The sequence below is a fragment of the Sciurus carolinensis genome, chromosome 12, assembly GCF_902686445.1.
Source record: "Sciurus carolinensis chromosome 12, mSciCar1.2, whole genome shotgun sequence".
Classification (NCBI taxonomy): domain Eukaryota; kingdom Metazoa; phylum Chordata; class Mammalia; order Rodentia; family Sciuridae; genus Sciurus; species Sciurus carolinensis.
In genome coordinates, this window is record NC_062224.1 from 7410908 (window position 1) to 7436755 (window position 25848).

The 25848-nt window shown below is 36.2% G+C and overlaps 1 protein-coding gene across 2 annotated transcripts in view; it reads right to left on the reverse strand.

The window, feature by feature from the left end:
- Positions 1-25848, reverse strand: part of Larp4b (La ribonucleoprotein 4B) — an 88569-nt gene that overhangs the window by 22755 nt on the left and 39966 nt on the right. For both annotated transcript variants that reach the window (XM_047520322.1, XM_047520323.1), the window contains 5 exons: positions 23825-23969; positions 23442-23582; positions 11514-11592; positions 9493-9629; positions 3036-3139 (listed from right to left, as the gene is read on the reverse strand). In XM_047520322.1, the coding sequence (XP_047376278.1) occupies positions 3036-3139; positions 9493-9629; positions 11514-11592; positions 23442-23582; positions 23825-23969 (606 nt within the window). The remainder of the gene's footprint in view (positions 1-3035; positions 3140-9492; positions 9630-11513; positions 11593-23441; positions 23583-23824; positions 23970-25848) is intronic.

Below are 25848 nucleotides of genomic sequence, written 5' to 3' on the forward strand. Positions count from 1 at the left end.
AGCATTCACCTAGTATGTGTGAGGCACTGGGTTCGATTTTTCAGCACCACATATAAATAAAAGGTCCATCAACAACTAAAACAAATTTTTAAAAATTTTAAAAAATTTAAAATCTTCAAAGCAGGCAAAGAAAGATTAATAATACATATACAGGAATGAAAATTTAAAAAAAAAAGGCAGATTCATTGTAATAAACAATGCAGACCAGAAGAGAACAGAATGACATATTTAAATACAGAAAAATATCCTTTATAAATGGGCTTTAAAAAAAGAAAAAAACTTTCTCAAATATATTAAAGCTGGGGGTGGGGGGACAGGAATCACTAGCAGACCTGTAGCATAAGAAATTTTAAATATTCAGACAAAAAGAAGTTATATTAGGAAGTCTAGACCCAGACAGAAGAATGGAAAGCACTAGAAATGGCAAATATTTGATAAAAAACACATTTTTTATTATTTTTAATCTCCTTAAAAGAAAACTAAATTGTTTAAAGCAAACATAACAATATACTGTGAAGCTTATGATCATAGAATTAAAGTGCAAGACAAGAGCACAGGGCTGAAAGTGCTAAACCAGAATAATATTGCTGTAAAGAAAACTAGTATTACATTAATTAAAGGCAGACTCTTAAGAAGTTTAGTGCTGATAAACTATAAAGCAAGCACTTAAAAAGCAGTTATACTTAGTAAGCCAAAAAGGGGCTGGAGGGTAGAGGAAAGAAAACAAAAAGAATAGTAGAAGCAAAAAGTAAACAGTAAAATGGCAAACTAAAACCCAGCAACATCATTAATCACTTAAATATAAATGGGCTACACTCATAATTAAAAGGCAAAATTTTCAGATTTGGTAAGAAAAGCAAGACTCCACTACACACTGCTTACCAGAAACTCATTTTTAAATGTAAAACATGCAAATGGGTTAAAATAAAAAGAATGGAGATGACATACCATGATAATAAGAAGTGAAAACTGCAGTGACTACATTCATACCACACAAAGTGAACTTCAGAACAAAACATAAACAGGGAAAACAGGGCCGTTTCCTTAAAAAAATTATTAGCCAGTAAACCCTTCACAAAGTAGTAAAGGAATTAATCAAAAGAACTGCAAAAGCTGTTGCCTGGAATTTTATATCTATTTTGATATGTAATATCTGATAAATGCTTATTGGCCCAAACAGAAAACTAATACATTAATGTGGAAGTAAAACTTGACCAACATTAGTCAGTATTAATACTTCCAAACTAATCAACAGTCCCTTAGTACCACTAGATGTCCACATAGTAATGGGGTGATTCATTCTTCTGCCTCTGGGAGGATTCTCCCTACAGTATCTTGTGAAAATGGATCAAAATTTCAAATGTTCTAATCAGTAAGAAGCAGTTGGCTACATTTAAGGAACATACAACTTTCTAGAAACTCCCACCCATACTTCTAAGCATCAGTAGATGGTACTCTGCATTAGTCCTTGGAAACTTATTTCCCCTTATTTTCTATTTTGATTTGAACTACTTACGTTCCTTCTTTTATTTTTCTTTTAATTTATCACAGGGTTTGCTCCAAGCCTCCTCTCTTAACTTTATTCAAACTTTACAATAGACTTATATAAATGTGTATAATTTTGAATATAAATATAACCAAGATCAATGTCTATAGCTAACTGTAGAAAATTCTGCTTGGTTATAATTTTTATAAACATTTCAAGTCTTGAAAATCAGGATGTATGTTTTAAATATTATTTTGAGCTAACAAAGCTATCTAGATAAATAATATACTAGCCCTTCATATTCAAAACTTTCTTAAAAAATATGAAGGAAAAATATAATTCTTATTTCTTTTTCTCCAAGTATTAAAATATACAACTAGCTAAAGTATTCTGTATTAAACAGAAAGTAAAGTTCCTAGAACAAAACCTTTTTAAAGAGTAGCATGATTATCCTACACCTATAACTTTGTTGGAATCCTTGTCTCTGTTATATTTTACATGTGTTCTTAACAAGCCTTCAAATAAACTAGGACTGAAAACCTAAATCATGGAAGCATAGTTAGAAAGTGTTTATTTCCTTAGCAGAAGACACAGTGTTTAAAAAGGCATGTAGCATGAAAGGCTTATATCACATAAGGTCTGAGAGAAATGAAAAACCAAGCTAACATCCCCAGAGTAGGGTAGATGCTGTAACTGAGGTGGTTAAGAACTGATCTGATGAGCTAAATTCCCAGCATCTTCTATCAACACTTGTCTTCACTATTTCCAGGCATAACCCCCAGTGTTTACAATACAGTGCAACTTGTTTATTTTTCTTTTACCATGCTCAGGATCAAACCCAGGGCCTCATGCATGCTAGGAGAAAGCACTCTACTACTGAGCTATATCCCCAGCCCCTATGCAACTTAGTTTAACCATTTGGAGAAGTAACAGATTTTATAGCGATGAAATACAATTTCGATATTTACAAACTATCAAATACTATGATTGATTCCTTAAAATTACTGCCCCAAGTCACTGCTTCTCTAATGACGATCTTGCACTTTCATGAACAAATTTGACTTCACCTTTTTTACCCTGAAGACATTTGCACTGATGGGGGAAATTCACTGGCAAATAAAAAAGTGGGCATAGTAGCCTGGATCCAGCAGCATCGATGGTGCTCAGGGATCTCTTCACAACTCCCTCTTCATAAAATATTTATTTTAATAGTTATTTATCATAAAAGTGCTCTATCTTAATTTGGGTGGTTATCACTATTTCTTAATGAATAAATATTTAAACTTTAACTCATTTTTAATTTATAATATTGAAATGTACAAACCCTGTCTTTCAAATGTCAAGTGTTTAAAGGAGCTCTGGGACTAAAAGATCTGAGATTGTGTCCTTCTATGAGAGAATCACATCATAACTAACAGATGTGGCAATCCTAGGAAAAGCATTAGATGTTAAGTATCTGTTCCTAAATATAAGCTCTTTTAAAAACACAGACAAAAATAAAACCAAAAAAATTCCTCAGGAAAATGTCATGAGAGGAGCAGTCACTTACTTCCACAGGGGTAGATTCAGAGATTTCACGCAATATTACTATGCAACGATTTTGATTTGGCCTTACTTTTTCTCCCTTCTCATCCACTTGAACTAAAGGTAAAGCTGTGGGGGGCGGGGGGGGGGGGGGAGAGAAATTCATAAATATTAAAACATGACGATTCAATGGAAAATATTACAGTATATTACTAAACACACTGAAGAAACCTGTATACAATGGAAAACCACAAGTTTTGTTAGTTTAACACAACTATCAAAAAATTTGAAAAGAACCCTGCATTTAAATTTTTCAAAACCAAGAAACATGGAAATTTTAAGTCCAACAAGTGCTATAATGTTTGTAACACTATGGAACAAAGGTTCTAAACAGCTGAAATATTAGAAGTAGATTAAAACACAGGATTAATAGCTCACTCCTTTCCACAAGTCCCTAAAATGTTTTTGTCTTACTGTAACTTTTTATTTTGCAATATCCCAAGTCTCTCAGAAAGCTCTCACATATCCTTCACTCAATTCTCCCTCATAACATCTTGTATAACTCTGGTATGTCTGTGCAAGGATGCCGGTTTTTTTCTTTTCTTTTTTCACGTGGTGACCAAAACACTGACAAGAGCAACTTGGAAGAGGAAAAGTTTATTTATGGTTCATGGTTTCAGAGATCTCAGTCCACAGATGGTCAACTCCACTACTCTAGACCCAAGGTGAGGAAGCAAACCAAGGGGGGAAGGGCCCAGTGGAGGAAAGCTGCTGAGTTCAAAACCAGGCTGGGAAGCAGAGAGAAGTGTGTGTGTGTGTGTGTGTGTGTGTGTGTGCATATGTATCTATCCCACTTCCTCCAGCTATAACCCACCTGCCTATGGTTACTACCCACTGATTAGGTTACATACCATTCTTAAGGCTTAATTCAGATTTCACCAGTTTTTAAGTGCACCCTTTTTGGTTAAGTTCATATTTTGGTGTCACTTTTATAAAATCATGTTGTACAGATTCTAATTATAGTGTATTATGATCACAATCTAGGATTAGAGATATTACCACTGTGAAGACACAAATCACCAACAATTCTAATACCCAAATGAAACAGACAGTATGAAAGAAAGTACAGGCCAAAAATATTCCTCATTACAAAAACTATAAAAAATCTTAATTCTAGCAAATTGAATCCAACAATATATAAAAATGTAATGAATCATAAAAATGGGGTTATCTCAGTAAGGCAACTTTTGTTTACCAATTGAAAAGTCAAGCAAACTAAATCACCATATTCATGGGTGAAAAAACAACCATCTCAGATATATAGGGAAAGTACTGACCAAATCCAGCATTAATTTATGAGAAAAAATTTTCGGCCATCTAGAAACAGAGGAAACTTCCTGAATCGGGTAAATGTCACTTGTGAAAAACCTAGAAATAGCATCATATTTAATGCTAGAAGCCTGAATTACACCCCCCACCCCAAACACAAGCAAAGCAAGGACGTCTACGCTCCCTACTTCTGTTCAATACTGTACTAGAAGTTCTGGCCGAAGCTATAATGCAAGAAACAAAAATGACCAGCACCTAGACTAGACATAAAGAGGCATTCAAAGACAAGTTTACCTATGTAGAAAATTTAATATAATTTTCATAAAAACTACAATTGAATTTAGTTAGGTTTTAGTATACAAAATTAATATATAAAAGTGAATTGCAGTCTATATAACAGAATAAAAAATGTGAAGTAGTTATAAACCTGATAAAAAATGAATGACCTATATTTTGAAAACTGCATAACACTGCTGGGAACAATCTGAAAGTACTAAATAAAGGAAGCGGTATTTGTGGAAACAGTGGAAAAGTCAACACTGGTAACAGGTAACTCTCCTCATGCAAATTTTTACGATCAATGTAATCCTAGTAAAAATCCCATCAAGCCTTTTTGAAAAATTACAATGTTGATTCTAAAATTCATACAGAAAGCAAAACATTTAGAAGAGTCAAAACAAAGCTGCAGATTCTGTACCACTTTAAGACTTATAAAATTACAGTAATCAAGACACTGTGATACTGCCAACAAAGAGACAAGTAAATCAGAGCAACAACACATAGTCCAGAGACAAACCCACACGACTGGGTAAACAATCGTGACAAAGGCACAAGGCAATGTAGTGGGAAAAGAAATCATTTCAACAAATGGTGATAGAACAGCTGCACATTAGATCAATGCTACACACAGTGCACAAAATGTAACTTAAAAAGAAAATCACAAATCCAATCATAAACTTTAAACTATAAAGCTTATAAAAGAAAACCTAGGAGAAAATCCTTGTAATCTCAGACTAGAGGCAAAGATATCCTAAGTATACCACAGAAAGGAAGATCTTAAAAAACAAAATATTTTACAAACACACACTTATCTTCAAAAGACACTCTTAAGAGAACAAAAAGGCAAGTGACATAGAGAATACATATAATCCATATTTAAATATATATACATCTATACCTTTGACAATAATTGAACATCAACATGCAAAACAAATTTTTTTCATGTAAATACAGACCTTAATCTCTTCACAAAAATTAACTCAAAATGGATCACAGACCTAAATGTAAAGTGTAAAGTCCTAGAAGAAAACAGAGGCGAAATCTAGATAAACTGGGGGTTGGCAATGACCTTTTTGACAAGACACCAAGAACGAACAAACCAATAAGCAGGACTACATTAAAAATTTAAAACATTTGCTCTGTGAAATATGTCAAGAAAATGAGAGGCCAAGTCACAGACTGGGAGCAAAGATTTGCAAGACACACCAGATAAAGGATAGTTAAAATAAAGAACTCAAAGCTTAAAAATAAAAATGGAACAATATTATTTAAATGGGCAAAACATCTGAATAGACACTTCACCAGAGATTCACAGATGGCAATCAATCACATAAGAATATGTCCTTAGGGAAAAGCAAATTTTGGTGGGTTCTTATTCTAACCACATGATCCACCAATCACAGTCCTTGGTATTTACTTAAGTGAATGGAAAACTTCCATTTACACAAATACCTGTACACGGTATTTATAGAAGTTTTACTCATAATTGTCAAAACCTGGAGGCAACCATGATTTACTTTGGTACATGAATGGATAAACTGTAGTACATTTTGACAATGAAATATTCAGCACTAAAAAGAAATGAGCTATCAATCCCTGGAGGAAATTTGTGTAATATCAAGTGAAAGAAGCCAATCACACAGAATATAGAACACTACGTTCTGTATGATTCCAACTCTCAAACATTCTGGTAAGGGCAAAGGTATGGAGACAGAAAATGAAAGGGCAAAACAGAGGATTTTCAAAGAAGTGAAATTGTTCTGTATGATCTTATAATGAATACATGTTATTATATATTTGTCTAAACCCATAAAATGTATCAAGAATGAATCCTAATGTAAATTATGGACTCTGGTAATGCTATGGTAATAAGAAGTATATCGGCTGTAACAAATGCTACCACTTTGGTGGGGGATATTGTTTGTTATTTACATTGTACATTCTTCTTTTGCTATGACCATAAAACTGCTCTGAAAAATAAAGCATATTTAAAATAATACTAAATAGTAAAGAAAAAAACAGTAAGGAAATAGAAATAAATGCCACAGTGAGACACCACTAAACATCTAAAATTAAAATGACTGTATTCCAAGGGTTCATGAAGATATGGAGCAACTGGGGCTTCTTCTATCTCTTCTGGTGATATCCAACTATAAAAATGGTCTAACCAACTTGGAAAACAGGTAGGTGGATCCACAAAGTTAATTATAAACCTACCCTACAATGCTGACTTTTTACTTCCAGATATTGATCCAAAAGAAAGGGAAGCACATGTTCACAGAGTTTTACACAAATGTTCACAGGAACTGTATTTGTGCTAGTCAAAACCTGGCAATAGTCTAAATATCTTACAACTAGTAAGTAAATAAACCAATTGTCAATTCCATTTCAATGGAATGCTACTCAGCAATAAAAAGCAACGATCTTTGATATACTTAACTACAAAACAATTATGCTAAGTAAACAAAGCCAGACATTGCTCCTCAAAAAAATACTGTATGATAGATTCCATTTATATGAAATCTAGAAAATGCAAACTAATCTATAGAAAGCAACCAAAGAGCACCTAGTGAGGGGATGGAGGAAACTTCTGGTGAGTTAGAATAGTGATAGGATAGTGGTAATTTCATGGGTATATAAATGTTAAAACTTATCAAACGTGTAATTTATGGTATGTAAATCCTACCTCATAAAGCTACAAAACAAATACTAATGAAACTCTGTGCCTCTCCTTCCCCCAATTCATGTGCCCCTACAACATTTTTATAGTAAATTAGAAGTTTTATTCCTATTCATGCTTTTATACTATTATCACGTACAACTGAATCCATAAAAAAAATGTTTTACACATACTCAATATTTATATACACGATTTCATCTTGAAAATATTTGGAAATATGCTTTTATTAACATTATGGATTTAAAATTTTATTCTTGTTGAAAACATGTAGGTCCAACTTACTTTTTAATAGTTCTAATACATACTGTAGGAACATAACACAATGTGTTTCTTCTGATGACATATTTTGGTACCTTTTGCAAATTGGCAACTTTAACCAAAGTTAAACAAAGCATTTGAATCAGATATACTGTGAGATACACACTATGTGTACTGTGACACAGAAATAGTTTAGAAATTAAATAAATCAATAAGTGTTAATACTATAATTAAAATAAAATAATTATCAAGTGCCTTCTGTGTATCTGACTGCTAAAACTTTTGAGGATGGGGATAAGATTTAGATAAGATGAAAACAGCTTCTGAAGGCGTATTTATGTCACCCTCTTCAGAACTACAACAGATATAATGTGCTAACTGTATTCTGATCACATAGATTGTATGTGCACATTTCTTTCTGTTCAAAACTGAATGAAAAAGACTATTAGATAATGAAGTGCTAAGCTGAAAAGGATAAAAAGTAACTTTATAGCTGTAAAAATTATATTCAGAGGAGCAGCACAAAGTTTGCACTATATGCCAAAGAGGAATAACTAAAAATGAGATTTCTAAAAATAATCAAAAAGACTTAACAGAGTACAGACAAGTACAAGAAAGTTATTGGCCTTGTAAACTAGTCAGATTAAAAATTGGATTTCTGTTCTAATGGCAACAGTGGGAAGTAAAACATCACCTTGGGAAAGGGTAGTACAATATTCAGAATTCACAGTCAATGCTAATAATGTTAGCCAATTTCTTCACTTTTTGTAAAGTGACAGAAAAATAAAAGACAACTTTTATTTGTGATTAGAAAATCAAATTACAAGTCCAAAGGTAAGATGTTCATCTTTTAACACTACTGTAAAGTCAAACTCACACAAGATAAAATATCTCCACTGACTGTGTCTTCAATACACAGGGATAGGGACCAAGTAGAAATAATCACCTCTATAGAAGTGTAAGTCTTGAAAAGACAGTGAGAGAAACAAAGCTTTAATTCAGGCATAGCAATGTCCAATCATTCAAAAATATGTACAATGGTGGGGTAGGAGTTAAGCACAGTGCACACTATGAACAACACCCTCCAAGTTGACTCTACAGAAGTCATTCACGTGGTATTTGTAGCTATAGTACAAAAAGTGTATTTCTATAATTAAAACAATCCTCAAAAGTAGCCCAAAATATCACGCATTTAATAGAGATGAAATCTGCAATGAAGCCTTTGGGCAGAAGGCATCACAAGGGCCCTGGAAACTCAGGGAGTGAAGGGGAAAGGATGTTCTCTTCACTGTCATATGGTTTCGTCCACACATCCATGTCAAAACTGACATGACTATACATTTTGAATATGCACACTTATACCTATATAAAGCTGTTTTTCTTCTTTTAAAAAACAAAACAGGTTGCAGAAGCTTAAGTTTGCAAAGCAAACTAGAACACAAACTACAATTTGGTGCAACAGACAACACATTACCCGAAATTCACTGATATAATATTTAAGCATCTGTTTGATGTTGCCAAATTTTGAATAAACAACTTCATTCACAATATACTTTTAAGGAAAAATGCAGTAATGTTTCATCAAAACTTAAACAAGGAACTTAAGGAAAGTGGAAATTTGAAAAACTATTTGAGGCAAAACGATAATTAAAATGTATTTTACTTTAAGTACTTTGTCTTCATGAATAGAACAGCTGTCTTTAGACTCTCCATTAAAAATAAATTTCATTTTCTCCTTCAGATGACAACAAAGCAGATTCAGGTTTTGTTATGAATTCAGTGTTCCCTTTACAGGATCTGGTCAGAAAGGAATGAAGGCTAAGGAAGATTTGATTTCCCAACAAGTACCATTTGGTGGCTGTAAATGTAAAGAGTCCCTGATAAGACATATATTATAAAAACAAGTGTTATGCATTTTAAATTGTCATTTACTTACATCTTAGCACTTCAACAATTAAGTCCACATCAGTACTGAGTTTTTTGATATGGTCAAGGTTAGCTACTGTTGTAATTGGCACATATTGATCACTATCCATCTGTGATATAAGATACATGTCACTAGCAAGATTCTCCCTGTGGAAAGAAAACAATCTCTTTTAATTATTATTTCTTTAAAAAGAAGTTTCATCTAGTGCAATATCAGCTTCACAAAGATATACACATGTGGCATGGCATGGCTTTGAGGTTTGATCTGGGCCTTCCATCTGTTATTTGCTCTTTCTCTGTCCATAGGTTTATTTTTTCCAAGATACCTGGAGAAGGCAGAGACAGCAAAAACATACTGCACTTTATCCAATCAAAATTAATGAGCAGATAATTATTCCTAAAATGTAGTTATGGCTTATCTTTGTCCTAAATAGTTTTTGAGTAATTTATTAAAAATACACATAAAAGCTATTATTATTTTTTAAGGTAAGGAAATCCAGCTGAATGAACAAGGAAACAAAAAAAAATTTGGAAAGGCCAGGATAAGGTCACTACCCAAAATCCATGCTGTAAAATCTGGATACTTGCTAGAGAAGCTGCAAATCCGACTCTGGCTTCCTAGTAGCCAGAATTAAAAAGAAGGAAACAGGATCAGTATCATCTTACACACAGGGTCAAAAGGTAAGCCACAAATAATCAGCAGTTCAGGTCAAGATGAGCTATTTCCTAGTATTTTGGTCAAAGCTAATGTTTCCTGTGAATTCTCAGGCAATAGACAATGTGTGCTATAAAGAGCAAGGCCCTCAAAAACACCTTATAACTGAAGCACAATAATGGGTTTCACAGGACTCTTCTTACAATGTCCTTCATGCAGACCAATGACAATTATAGTGTTCAATCCAACAGACTAATGTATACAGGGAAATGCCCTTCTGTCCCTCATCTCACCTAGCCATTACACAGGTATGGGTGATTCTGGCTGCATGAAGGCAAGATAAAGGTTTGTGAGTAGAAGAGAGTTAGGTTTTTCAACTTTTACCACATCTTTTGTTCTTGAATTATGCCACTATGCAATATACTCAATGCTTCTAATTTGTGACAAAATGAAGTAAAGGAAGGCCCAGTGCAGTCCCTCAATCTTCAACCTCAAACAACCCCACTATCTCTGAGTGCCCCTTATCAGACATCTCTGGGTTCTGCAAGGCTTGAGAGAAAACACTTGAAAAATCATATTGAAAGAAAACTTTATACATGGCAAATCAGTCATCTTCATACTCAAACTCTTTACATCTAGTTTTGGCATCTCAACTTTAAAAGATGCTACTATATTTTACTATGAAAGGTGTTATTGGGGGGAAATCCCCACAAGTAAACATATAAGTGCTAGGTAAATAACAATGTGCTACTGCAGTGACTGGCATATTCAAAATAACAACACAGGAAATTTGCTCTCAGACTTCGGAGACTCAAGATTCTAAGTGGGGCACGGTGGTGCACACCTGTAATCCCAGTGGCTTGTGAGGCTGAGGCAGGAGGATCTCGAGTTCAAAGCCAGCCTCAGGAAAAGTGAGGCACTAGGCAACTCAGTGAGACTCTGTGTCTAAATAAAATATATAACAGGGCTGGGGATGTGGCTCAATGGTCAACTGCCCCCAAGTTCAATCCCTAGTACCCCCCCCCCGACCCCTGTCAAAAAAAGATTCTAAGACTACCCGAGAGTTTGATGCAGTGGCATTGGTGTGTGTGTGTGGGGGGGGGGGGGGGTAGGGTGTCAAGGAATCTTGATTTCAAACAGCTATACAGATAATGATCATCACGATGAATTTAAGGATCCAACTCTGGGGACCCACTGATCTGAGGATTATGATCAATTATTTAACATGACAAAAGGCTATTTACTCAATATTCTAGATAACACATACAGGGCTATTAGCATATACATGGTTTTCTATGTAAAATCACATTTATAGATAATAACCAATACATACTAGTAGAAAGATTCAGTACCAGAAAAATCATTACCCATCTTACCTAGATAAGCAGAATTCCAATGTTTTCTTAAGTACTTCCCGGGGGTCTTCCTGGCTTTCTGGTTGAGACTCATTTCCTCCTATATAAAAGTAATGCTCAACTCAGGAAAAACAGCTTAAAGTTTACCAAGCAGATAATCCAGTATGGCAGTTCTGGTACTTACAATATATATATTCACACACCTGTACCCACACACGAAGTATAAGAAAAATTCTATAATTTTACCTATTAGAAAAGGGCAAATCATGTAAACAAAACAAAACAAAAAGTCTCCCTCTCTTCCCCCTAATCAAAAGCATCACAATTTAAGAATTAGATAGTTTCTACACTAGAGTATGAAATAATGCCATTAAATTTCCAGCTAGGTCAAAGCAACAAGTGAGAAACTGTCATGTTAGAGTCTTTATCAGAGGATGCTAAGCAAATCAGACCTTCAGAGGACCCAAAAGTTCATTATAAATCCGAGAACAAGCTGCTTATGAGAAGGTGTCAAGTGGTATGACAGACGACTTATGTGTGTGGTCACAGCACCAGGCAAAGGAACGTGGGCCTCTAGTGAAGTGAACCAGGTTAAGGCTATGACACCCCCCACCACCCTCAACACTCAAGTGCTAAAAACTAGATTTCTCATATGCTGTTATATAAATTAGCCTGGCACAATCATATATGTGCCAGAATAACATAAGAGACATTGGTATTTTGAAAGTCAAAATTAAAGAGCATGAAAAAGAAAAGACAAAGTGGGGGCACTTAGCACAAAAGGGACAGGAAGTTCAGAGCACTATTATATAATGAGGTTTAACAAAATCCACTCTCCCTAGCAAAAAGAAAACAAAACTGCTAATACAACCAAAGACAAAATAAAGGAAACCACAAGACATGAAACTGAAAGCTGAAAATAACCTAACATTCCCTCATTCAGAGGCTTCTTGTGGTCATTCCATTTAAATTCACATCCCATCCTCCATATTTAAGAAATATTTACTAAGTATCTCCTGCATACTGGGATCTGTTGCAGGAACTGTGAATTCAGGCCAAATAAGGCAAGGCCTCTGCTTGTGTAAGGCCAACATTCCAGTGGGAGAGGCAGACAATAGGTAAATAAATAACTACCCAACACAATGTGAGATAGGATCCCAGACAGAGGAAAACAAACCAGGGTAAGGGGCCAGAGTTGCATGATGCTACTCTAGATGGGAAGTGTCACCTGATCTGATGGGAGGGATGGAGTGTGCCAGATAGTGGAAAGTGAGCTCTAAGGTGGGCAGCAGCAGGGAACTTAGAGGGATACAGTCAACAGAGAGTAAGGAGGCAGGCATAACTGAGAAGCAGTGAGAGAACCTGGTGAGGTCGGAGTGGGGCATGTGTGAATCAGATCAAGAAGGATGTCCGAACTGTAATCTAAACTCCAACCTAGTGGAAAGGAAGAGGAAGAGGCCAAAGGACACAAAGAAGCAGCCTGAAAATCTTGAAGAGTATCAGGAGAAAATGAAGTTGAGAGCTGAGAGGAGAGAAAGAAATTGTTTCACAGGAAGGAATCCACAGCTATAGAAAGGACACAATGCCAGGTAAGTAAAAAGTAAGTATTAACTACTGGGTCTGGCCATACTAGTGTTTATTTTTATGTGGTGCTGAGGATCAAACCCAGGGCCTCAAGTGTTGTAGACAAGCGCTCTACCACTGAGTCAAAACCCCAGCCTGCACACTAGGGTTTATTAAAGAGCTTGACAAGTGCAATTTAGGGGCTGAAAGGACAACTGTCTGCTTGGAGGGACTGCCCAGGAAACAAGGATTTGAGGACAGCCAGCAGAGAAAACTGTTTTGAAGCATCCTGCTGGGGGAAGATGGGCTGTCAAGGGTGGTTTCACTTAAGATAAGTAATGATATTGCATTAGAATGATAGGAAATGATCCAGCAATAAAGAAATCCACGAATGTAGACTAAACAAAGGAGCAAAGTCTGTGGTAAGGTAAAAAAAGGAGGGCTCTCTTGAGAGACAGGCTGCTAGGTTGGGTGGTGTCAGCAGATACTAGATCATCTGCTTCAGGGACTGGATCTATTTTCCCTTTTAAAACAACAATGATGACAACAAAACAAATGAAACCAAATTTTCTAAACAAGGGATATCAGGCAACAACGGACATGGAACCCTGAGCAACATGAATATATGCATTAACCTTTTGGGGACCCTAGCCCAATATCTTGAGGGAAGAACCAGACCCAAACAATCCTTGCAAGTTTAAGATCAAAACTATGATTATTTGATATTAAAAATACTTGAAATTAAGAGATTAGACATTACAGAAGACTAGTAAACGAAGACACAGCAACTGAAACTTTTCAAAGTAGACAAATGACAACTTTTAAAGTGGACAGAGGGGTCGGTATAAGAAACAAATTGTGGGACAATTTCAAGTAGCTTAATGTAACAGGAGACAATGTTACCAAATGCTCAAAGCCACTGATAAAAAGAAATACCTATACATGGGAACAAATAACAGAAATGGTAACTATATACATAAAAATGTAAGTTTTTTTTCTTAGTACAATTTAAATATATTTAGCAAATAACTTTTAAACAAAAATGAAACACAGCTTTGGTTTATAATAAAAATATAACTATAATATGCAATAACCATAAAAGCACCAAGGCCAGGTGGTTCCTGAGTTCCACGTGCAGTGGTATATACCCATTTGAATGCAGACTCTGTTAAATGAAAGAGTATAAACAAAGTAAACCACTCAAACAACAAGCTGAAGTAAAAGAAGTCTAATCCAGTCAGACGTGGTCAAAGCCAGACTCAGCAATTTAGGAAGACCCTATCTCAAAAAATAAAAAGGGGCTGGGGATGTGGCTTAGTGGTTAAGTGTCCTCCTGTTCAATCCCCCCCCCGGGGGGGGGGGTTGGAAAAAAAAAAAAAAAAAGATGAGACAGACAGACAGATTAAGCAAGCAAGCTTAATCTGATGGGAAAGAGAAATGAGGAACGCAGGAACAAAGAATAAATGAGACAAAAAGAGAATACACCTATGGATTTGGGACCAAAGTAAACGGATAGACCAATGGTATAGAATAGAGGACACAGAGACAAACCCACATAAATACAGTTATCTCCTACTAGACAAAGGTGCCAAAAGCTTACAATGGAGAAAAGATAGCCTGTTCAACAAATGGTGCTAGCAAAACTGGAAATCCATATGCAGTAAAATGAAATTAAACCCTACCTCTCACCCTCTACAAAACTCAACTCAAAATGGACCAAGGATCTAGGAATTAGACCTGAGACCCTTCACCAAATAGAAGAAAAAGTAGGCCCCAATCTTCGTCATGTTGGCTTAGGACCAGACTTCCTTAACAAGACCCCCAAGGTGCAAGAAATAAAAGCAAGAATCAATACATGGGATGGATTCAAACGAAAAAGCTTTTACTCAGCAAAGGAAGTAAAGAATAATGTGAAAAGAGAGCCTACAGAGTGGGAGAAAATCTTTTCTATGCACGCTTCAGACAGTGCACAAATCTCCAAAATTTATAAAGAACTTAAACTTTACACCAAAAATACAAAGAACCCAATCAATAAATGGGCTAAGGAACCAGGGAAACACTTCGCAGGTGATCAACAAATATATGAAAAAGTGCTCATCATCTCTAACAATTAGAGAAATGCAAATTAAAACCACCCTAAGATTTCATCTTACTCCAATTAGAATGGCTATTATCAAGAACACAAGCAATAATAGGTGTTGGCGTGGATGTGGGGAAAAAGGCACCCTCACACATTTGCTGATAGAGTTGCAAATTGGTGCAGCCACTCTGGAAAGCAGTATGGAGATTCCTCAAAAAACTGGAAATGGACCCACCACTTGACCCAACTATCCCACTCCTTGGCCTATACCCAAAGGACTTAAAATCAGCATACTACCGTAAAGCAGCCACATCAATGTTCACAGCTGTTCAATTCATAATAGCTAGATTGTGGAACCAACCTAGATGCCCTTCATTTGATGAATGGATAAAGAAACTGTGGTATAGATACACAATGGAATATTACTGAGCCATAAAGAATAAAATTATGGTATTTGCTGGCAAATGGATGGAGTTGGAGAAATAAGTGAAATAAGCCAAGCCCCAAAAACCAAAGGCCAAAAGTTTTCTGATAAGTGGATGATGACGGGGGGGGGGGGGGGGGGGGGGGGGGATGGAGGAACTTTGAATTGTGAGAGGGAAATGTGATGGGAGGGGGTGGGGAAAGAGACTGAGACAGTATTACCCTATGTACGTGTATGATTACAATGAATCAAAATGCAGTCTATAAAAAATAAAATAAAATAAAATTTAAAATAAATAAAAAAAAGAACAGGCCTAGAACCCAGGGTATGGGTTCTAATGTCATTCTCCAATAAAAGGAACTAGGGATCCTTGGAGAAATTGCTGAATGTAGGAAGAAAAAAAGCAAAGCCAAACAAACCAACAAAAAGTCCCACACTGACAGGAATAAGTCAAAAGGAGTCAACTAGGAGTTTCCCAAAGGCCAAAGCCAGAACAATTTGAGCAATAAAACAGTACTGGATAATTACCCGAAGCACAGAGTAAGCATTCCTGAGTTCATACTGATACAAGTAAATGGCTACATAAGTAAATGAAGCAGCACCAAACCACCCATGTGTAAGAGTTTCAAATAATTCAGATGGATTCTCTGCTCTTAGAAAGAGGACCATAAATTCCCACTCCTTAAATTTTCTCTGTGCAGAGTAACTTCCTTTCTAATTGTAGAATATAGAAAGGAAGAAAAACCAAAAAGTAGCTTTACAGTTGACAAATCTGACAAATGCTACTTTAATCAGGTGATCAAGGTCTGAACAGAGATAAACTCCTTTGATAGTGTGTATGTACCCTTGATATGATGAAAATGGTGCCTCACCACTGTGGTCCTCCTCTCCAGCCCAAATACAAACATCATGATGAGAAAAACCTCAGAAAAATTCCAACAGAGGAGTATCTTACAAGTACTTGACCAGTACTCAAAACTGTTAAGGCTGTCAAAAACAAGGAAAGTTTAAGAACTGTAATAGTCAAAAGAGGCCTAAGGAGACATAATAATTAAATATAAGTGGCATCCTAGATAGGATTCCGATACAGAAAAAAGACATCAGGGTAACATGTATTGCTCCTAGTTCAGTCTTTGTGGCAAATATATTAATATAAGATGTTAACAGGCAATGCTAGATGCAAGGTAGTTTCTCCTGGGGGCACATGTTAATTAAGATGAACAGAATGCTCACGCATATTTTAAAATGGTACCTTTTCCCCTTTCTCCTGCCAGAAACACATACTCACTGAGGACCTGGTTGAGCTACTAGAAGTAAAATTCATAAAAATTATGGGACCCCATTCTGACTGAGCCCCTAAGTGGTTTTCAACTCAGTCTTGTCCACCCCATGCCTCTAGCAACTAACTTGGTTACAATTCAGGTTTTCCTACCCTGGCTCAGGTTCCTGCAGAGGTTTCTGCTTACTAAGTTGTGATTCTCTATTCGCCTCTCTTTTCACTTTTGTGGGCAGTTAGTTTACCCTGGGATTTCACACTTCTAATAAGAGCAGTTGTTTTTTGTTTTCTTAGCTTTTTCACTTGTTAGACAGAGCAGTGACTTCCAAGCACCTGTAGAACACAAAGTTCAAACGTGCTTGCATATGCCTGTATTTTTGGAGCTATTTGTTCCATTTTATTATTAGATTATTTTACTGAATTTTACCAGTTTATATGTTTTGGATAAAATTCTTACCAGATCTGTGATTTACATATAGTCTCCTACTCTATAATGACATACATGGAAGTCAACTTGCTCATTTCTTTCCCTAACAATATCTTTTGAAAAAGCATAAACCGAACAATATTTTACATAGTAGTCCAACTGATTGCTTTTTCCATTACAGGTCTTCCTTTTGATGCTGTACCTAAGAAACCTTTGCTTAACCCACAGTCACAAAGATTTTCTTTTATTTTTTAGGCTTTATGTTTCTTAAGTCTGTGACTCATTTTAGGTTAATTTTTGTATACTATGTGAGGTATGGTTGAAAGTTATTTTTATTTTTGGCATATACATATGCAAACTCTTCTAGCATCATTTGTTGAAAAGATTAGACTTTCTCCACTTTTGAGGAACTAATGGCATAAAAATAGATATACTGACAGAATAGAAGAAAGAGCCCAAATGATTTTTAAGAATGCCAAGGCCATTCAATGGGGAAAGGACAGTATCTTCAACAAACATGTGGGAAAACTGGGTATCCTCTTCCAAAAAAGTGAGAGGGAAACTTAACATACCATAGAATACAGAAATTAACTCAAAACGGATGAGAAGATCTAAATGTAAGACCTAAAATGTAAAGCTCTTAGATGAAAACATAAGGCAAACTCTTCACAATATTGGACTGAACAATGATATCTTAGATATGACACTGAAGGCCCAGGCACCAAAAGAAAAACAGACAAACTGAACTTCATAAAACTTAGAAATTTTTGTGTAATGAAAGACACTATCAAAAGAATAGAGGTGACCCACAAAATGGAAAAAAGTATTTGCAAATCATTTATCTCATAAGGGATTAATATCTAGCACATATTGAGACCTCCTAAAATTCTACAATAACAAAAAACAAAAAAGCAACAACAGGCAAGGATCCAGGAAACTGGAAATCTTGTACATTGTTGGTGGGTATTTAAAATGGTAGAGCCTCTATGGAAAAGAATATGGCTGTTCTTCAAAATATTAAACACAGAATTATGATCTGTAAATTCCACTTCTGGATATCAACAATAATTGAAATCAGGGTCTCAAAGAGGGTTATTTGTACACCTATGAATGTAGCAGCATTTTTCACAACAGCTAAAAAGATGGAAGCAACTTCAGATGGATACACAGATAAGCAAAATGTGGTATATACATGCAATGAGGAATTATTTAAGAAGGAAAAAAATTATGACCCATGTTACAATATGGATAACCTGAGGACATTATGCTAACAATGAAATAAGCCAGTCACAAAAGATAAATGCTATATGAAACCATGTACAGGGGGCCCTCGAGTCGTCAAAACTCAGAGACAGCAAGTGAAATGAAGACTATCAGAGGCTGAAGAGTTTAATGGGCAGAGAATTTCAGTTTCATATGATGAAAAGAGTTACAGAGTTGAAGGCTGGTAACGGCTGCACAATGGAATTCGTGTATTTAATATTACTGAATTGGAAACTTAAAACTGGTTAAAAGGTTAAGAGTAGTTCAGTGGTAGAGCACATGCTGGGTTAGAAACCAGTTTTAGTTAGACAAAACTAAAAATCTTAACATGGTAAATTTCATGTTGCATACATTTTATCACTATAAAAAATGGGGGGGGGGGGGGAGAAATGGATAGTGAAATACCATGCTAACACTAATAGAAGACAAGCAGAAGTAACTAACTTCAAGAACAGCAGGCTTCAAACCCAGGAAAGGTGCTTTAATGACAAAGTATAATGATAACAATGCTTAACATGTATGTGCCTCAGAATAACAGAGCCTCAAAATACATGAGGCAAAGCTAACACAGAGCCAGGCGCAGTGGCACATGTCTGTAATCTCAGTGACCCAGAAGGCTAAGGCAGGAGGATTGCAAATTTGAGGCCAGCCTCAGCAACTCAGCAAGACCTTCTCTCAAAGTAAAAAATAAAAAGGGCTGGAAATGTAACTCAGTGGTTAAGCACCACTGGTACCTGAGAAAGTAAAACTGGTACAGGCACCTTGAAAGACAGTTTGTTGTTTTCCTATAAAACAAACCATACTCTTATCATACAGTACAACAACCACACTCCTTGGTATTTACCCAAATGAGCTAATTCTTGATGCATATATAAAAAAACCTACATAATGTTATAACAGCATTATTCCTAAGTGCCTAAACATGGAAGCAACCAAGACATCCTTCAGCAGATGAAGGGACAAACTGGTTTGCTAGACAATGGAATAAATCAGCACTGAAAAGAAATGACCCATGGAAAGACATGGAGGAACCTAAAATGCATAATATTACATGAAAGATAATTTTAAAAGGCTACAAAACTGTATGATTCCAACTCTATGACATTCTGGAAAAGGTGAAATTATAAAAACAGTAAAGAAAATCAGTGGTTGCCATGGGTTAGAGGTCGGAGGAATGAACAGAAAAGACACAGAGGAATTCTGGGGTATTGAAACTACTCTGTATGCTACCATACGTGGATATAAGGCACAAATTTATGGGATTGTACAACACTAAGAGCTACTTGAAACTATAGACTTTGAGTGATAATGATGGGATGACTTAGGTCCCCCACTTGTAACAAATATACCACTTTAGTGAGCAGTGCTGATAATGGGGATGGCTATGAAAGTACAGGGGTAAGGGTGTATGTGAACTCTCTACACTTTATGTACAATTTTGCTGTGAATCTAAAATTACTTGAACTTTTAAAAAAGGTCTGTAAAACAAATAAAGATGCTTGATATCATTAGTCATTAGAGAAATACAAATTAAAACCACAGTAAGACCTACCAGCTACCTTTTTTTAAACAGCTAAAATTAAAACCTAACAAGTGTTGGTGAGGATGTACAGTAACTAGAGATTTGATCCACTACTGTGTGTGTGTGTGGGGGGGATATGAAATGTTACCACTACTATGGAAAACAGCTTCACCATTTCTTAAAAAGATAAATAAATATTATCAGAGGTACATTCATTCCATTTCCAAATATTTATCAAGACAAATGAAAATGCATGTCCCTACCAAGTCTTGTTTATAAATTTGAAAGCAGCTTTAATTGTAAAGGCAAAAATTGGAAACAAGCCAAATATTTATCAACAGGTAGGTAGAAAAGTAAACCGTGGTCCATCCAAATCTTGGAATACTACTTGGGAATAAAAGAACAACCTATTCATGTATGTTGCTATATGAGCAGATCTCAAAACTAATAAGCTAATAAGTATGTCAGACCAAGAGAACATACCATCAAATTTCATTTACATAAAACTCTAGAAAATGCAAACTAACCTATAGTGGCAGAAAGCAAATCAATGGTTGCCTGAGAAAAGGAGAGGGCACCCAAGATTTTCCTGGGGATGGATATGTTCATGATCTACACTGTGGTGATGGTTTTATAGGTATACACAACTTTTCAAACCAGATAGAGAAAATAATGAGGGAAGAGTCAGCAAATCAATTCTATACTATACTGAATATTTCCTTAACTCGCCTTAATCTAAGGAACATAAAACTTATAGAAAAGCTGAAGTATACCTAAAATGTGGTATTTATTGTACCTTGATTATGCCTACTGGTTTACATCAAAAAATGGGGGAAAAAAAGACAGGAGGAAGAGGTGGAGGAGGGATGAAGAGGAGTTAGTGTGAAATTACTGCTTAGCAACATAACTTTATTGGTGACACAGCAGCACTGTGGAGCAATGTTGAGGTTCATTGGAAATATGTGACAGTAAACTTAAAAATGAGACCATTCTACACTGATGAGTATTTTTTTCAGTCACATTTATCTATCTGCTCAGGTATAGAAACACAGTGGGAAAAGAGCTAAATTAAAATGAATTCAAGGCATTTGCTAAGCAACTATGAAGGGAGTTCAAATTATATGCAAGGAAGTAATTGAAAGATGGTCTGGGTAACAAGCAGAATGAGGACAGGGATGTGAGGATGCTCATGGGAAGTCATGGACAATTAAGCAGGTCAATGGAGTCATTCAACAATGGTGCCACAGGGACTGGGATACAACACTGAAGACAGGCCAAAACTTTATACAAACCCAGGTGTTTATTAAGTATCCATATATAGCAGACTCAGTAGTGAGGAGTGCAACAAGAACAGAAAGGGAGGTCTGTTTCCTCCTTTGTCTTACCATCTCTAACTCAAGTGAGTCTTTGGTAGAATCACCGAAATGACTTAAAAACAACATTCAATAGGCAGTCTCTGGGCTACTCCTATTAGTCAATTTACAGGAGTCATTTCTCCCACTTATTTGCCCTTTCCAACTGTTAATAATGAGAGTGTAGCTTAACTGTAGGTCTATGGAGGTTTTTTTTGTTTGTTGGTTTTTTTTGGTTTTTTTTAAATGACTGATTTTTAGACTAAGCCAGAAACAAATTTGGAGGTAAACAATCAGTTTCCCATTACCTGAAACTATTTCTACACTGGCCCATATCCTGGGCCCCAAAACAAAACTAATACCTTCTCCTTGGTTCTTCTTTTGAAAACAGCTTTAAATACCTTTTACAAAGAACTAACTTCTTTTGAAATTAAACTTTCCAAGCATATTTTTAACATTTGTCATTTCATTTTTGGTAATCTACCTTTCATCTTGTATAATTTCTGACTCTGGTCCAAGGTTTATATCATTTAGATATAATCTGATGTTTAAATTACTTTTAATCCTTTTCATGTTCTACCATTAGGATTCTCTTCCCTTTATTATACATTTTTATTTTCTCTTCTTTTGAAATCTGTTTTAAATGACTAGCATTCCCTTATTTTGCCATTAAAAAGTCTACTCAACCTCAAAGTAATTCCAATTTATCCCAGTGTTTTGCTATTTCCAGATCATTAACCAGTTAGTGTTGGGTTAACAAGGAGGAACTAATCAAATTAAATTTGTTACACACTGGTACTACCCCAATCAGATTTAGAAAATTATATGCTCCTCGTAGTAGCATACACCTGTAATCCCAGTGGCCTGGGAAGCTTGAGGCAGAAGTTGCAAATTTGAGGCTAGCCTCAGCAACTTAGTGAGTCCTTAAGCAACTCAGAGAGACCCTGCCTCCAAATAAAAAAGGGCTGGGGGTGTAGCTCAGTGGTTAGGCACTCCTGGGTTCAATCCCTGGTACCAAACAAAACAAAACTTATGTAAAAAAGTAATTCACTTTAAATAAATTCAAGATGGTCAATTTATATTTAAAGGAAATCAACATGGTTTGATTTTTGTTTTCCTTTATAAATACTCGATTCATGTGATCAAATTATTTAATGCAGTAAGCTAACCTAAAGTTTTAAAAAAAAAAAAACAACAGTATTTTCTCGCTTAGGAGACACTGCTGATTTTGTCATATATTGAGTCTTAAGTCATTATGCATGACTATGTCTCATACCATGGAAGTCTGACATCCCTGGCCCTGCCTGTATTCCCTGGTCCCTGTGATGACCAAATGCTTCCTCATATTTCCAAATGCTCACACAGCAAGTGGGCATCTTACAATCACATTTCCAGTGTCATTTGGCAGACTGTACAACCAAGTCCAGAAATCTCCATTTCTCACTTATTCTCTTTTCACTTTTACGGCCATTACTCTATTCTGAAGTCCTTATAACCCTAAATAGGACTAACACAGCTTCCTGTTTTATTGGTACTTAGGTTGTCTTTCCTCAAAGTCACTGTTCTTCATTCCTGTAAAATTTATGTTTCCCAAATATCTTGCTTTTTTTGGTGTCACTCACTCAAAAACAATGCAGATAAAATTCAAACCCTCCTGGTTTCTAAGACTCTCGAATGTGACTTTAACTGCCCTCATCTACCACTATATTCCCTCTTTATGCCCTTCTCTCTATCGGACTTTTCTCACTCTAGTTCCAGCCTTAGAGGTTCATCTCTACACTTTATTGATGCTTCACTCTATGACCTCTATGATGCTTCTACATCAATGCCACTCGCCTCAGACGCTACTCGGGTCTTACATGCTCCATGATGCTTTCCCCACAGGGTCTTTCATCTCTGCATCCATGTTGAGACTGAATTGAAAGGGGAATTATAAGGAGGCAACAAAAAGTACATTTTTAGGGAAATATTTAATAAGCTAAATGATAAATAAAATTAAAAAGCCCACTCTATAAGAAAACAAATTCATAAAATAGTTTCACCTGTTTCACTATTTTCAGGCAGTGATTCATATTCTGAATGATCCAGAGCCAAAGTGTTCATGTCTGTCTGGTCTGACTCCTGTAAGTCCGGTAATGCTGCATTCTCATGACTTTTGTCACCATCACCACTGGCATCCAATCCTACAATTGCAATTTTATCCCAAAAGGCGGTGTTAAGAAGAATAAATTCCTCTTAAAACAAAACAAAACTTACACTTGCAGCTACTCAAAATCTTTAATTTGATTGGACCTCCAGGGTCCAAGTACTATTACAAACCAGGAAACAAAGGAAAATCAACAGCTTCACAAAGAGATTAAATAGTAACAGAGGCAAAGACTTGAGAACAGGGCTGCTCCTGGTCATGGCCACGCTCACAACTTACCCTGCTGGTTGCAGTCACGATGGCCAGGCGCCTCCTCCCATGTGGCACTCACACCAACAGCAGCACTACTTGCCTCCAAATGTAACATATGAGTCCCCCATACTTTCGCATTAGGGTTTAGCTCTGAAACCTTAGTTGTTGGTACCTAAAAAAATAAAAAAATTTTTGATATATACATTTGTATCCAAATTTCAAACAAGTGAAACTCAAAAGTTAAAAATGCATCTACATTAAGAGAATTTAGGCTAAAAGGCTAAGCCTATTTATTTACACAGATCTCAGGGATAAAATCAAGTTCAAAAAGTCACGAAGTGGAAGTGCAGGGAACATTTAATTCACCCATAGGTTCTTAAGTTCCTCCTAAGCAAAAGGCTTTCTAGATGCCGCGAATGACCCAGTTCCTGCCTTTATGGAGAGTTCAGTGTTTCACAAACAGTGTACCTATAAATAACTGGCAATCTCTTAGACTATCTAACACAAATTACAATTTACAAATTTGAATATAATGTAGAGTGGTAAAATTTTAATTATAAAGTTTCAAACACTCACATAAGCCAAAGATGTACAAAATATAAGTTGCTCCTAAGGACTGTCAGCTACTGCAGGACAATAGAAAGCTAAAGCATCCGCTGAGCAACAACAAAATATCTCACATTTTCAACAGAGCTGCAGTACTGTTTCCATTTCTAAAAGGAGTTCAGTCTCACCTTCAGAACTTTCTCAGAACACAGTTTCCCAATCCTACTGCAGTGGGAACTCCAGGTGATCCCCATGCCACTCATCCAGAGTTCTTACATGAGCCCTCAATACACTGGGGCTTACAACTCTCCACACACAGGTGTGCAATGTGGGGCTAGTTATTTAACCTCTAAAAACTGCACCTGGGAAATGAGCTCTGCAGTTCCCATCTTCTAGGATTACCAAATCAGGGCACTTAAAACACTCAAGCATCGTGCCCGGTACACAGTAGGCTCACTCACTAGCAGTTATCACAATAAAGGGTGTTCAGTAGCTTAGACTATCTATGGCAGTCCTCTGCTCAAACAGAGTCCTCCCTTGAAAGGCTGCCCGGCTCATTCAGAGTAACAGATGAAGTTCCTACTGCAGTCCAACACCCTTGTGTGATAACTACATTTTTGTGTAAATTTCCAATCACACAGACACCCTTGCTCTACCTAAATACTGGCACACTGGCTCCTCCTGTCCGGTCTGTCCAGAATACCATTCCCAGATATCCACACAGTTCACTTTGTTTTTTCTGGGCACTGGCAACCTTTCCTGATATACCTTAAAAAACATTTAAGAGTCCCCATCACCTGGATACTCCCCACTTTCATGCTTTTTCTACTAGCCTGGCTTACTTTTGCTTAAAAACTTTGAATGCTTACTTTTCCTTAAAAACCTTCAATGACTCTGCAAGGTTGAAAGGAAAAAAAAAAAAAAATCCCAGTGGCAGCTGCTCCCCAAATTTTAATTCCGATTTTGCCACGACAATCCCTTGACAAACCTAAATAAATTGTCTGCCTTTTCAAACACACCACCAACCTTCACACCATGGTGCAGGGAGGTAGAGCTACCTAAGAAAGGATGGAGTCCTGGTCTCGTGTGTCCTTCAGGCTAGTACTCCAGCTGAGAGCAGCCTTGCTGTGCTATGCCAGGGTGCAGCACTGAAGATATCAATTTCTGTGCTCCACAGCATGCAAAAGGTGGGAAAGCACTATAATAAGCTATCAAGGAAACACACAGATTAGAAAATTTAAAGAGAGATTAAATCCACATTGGCTCAGGTGATGAGGCTGGCAGTGAAAACCATAAAACAATTCCTGAAACTGAGAGTACCAGGCTTACAGGTAAAATGACAGATATTCAAACTTTGGAAGCACTTACTGACTACTCTTCTAGTTACTAAGCAATAATTAAAACATCATGCCCACAAAACCAGGAGCTTAAATGAGTACCTATCAGGAATTTTTTACTTTTTTAAGTAGGAAAAGAACAGGGTTCTCTTTCTCCTTCAAGAATAT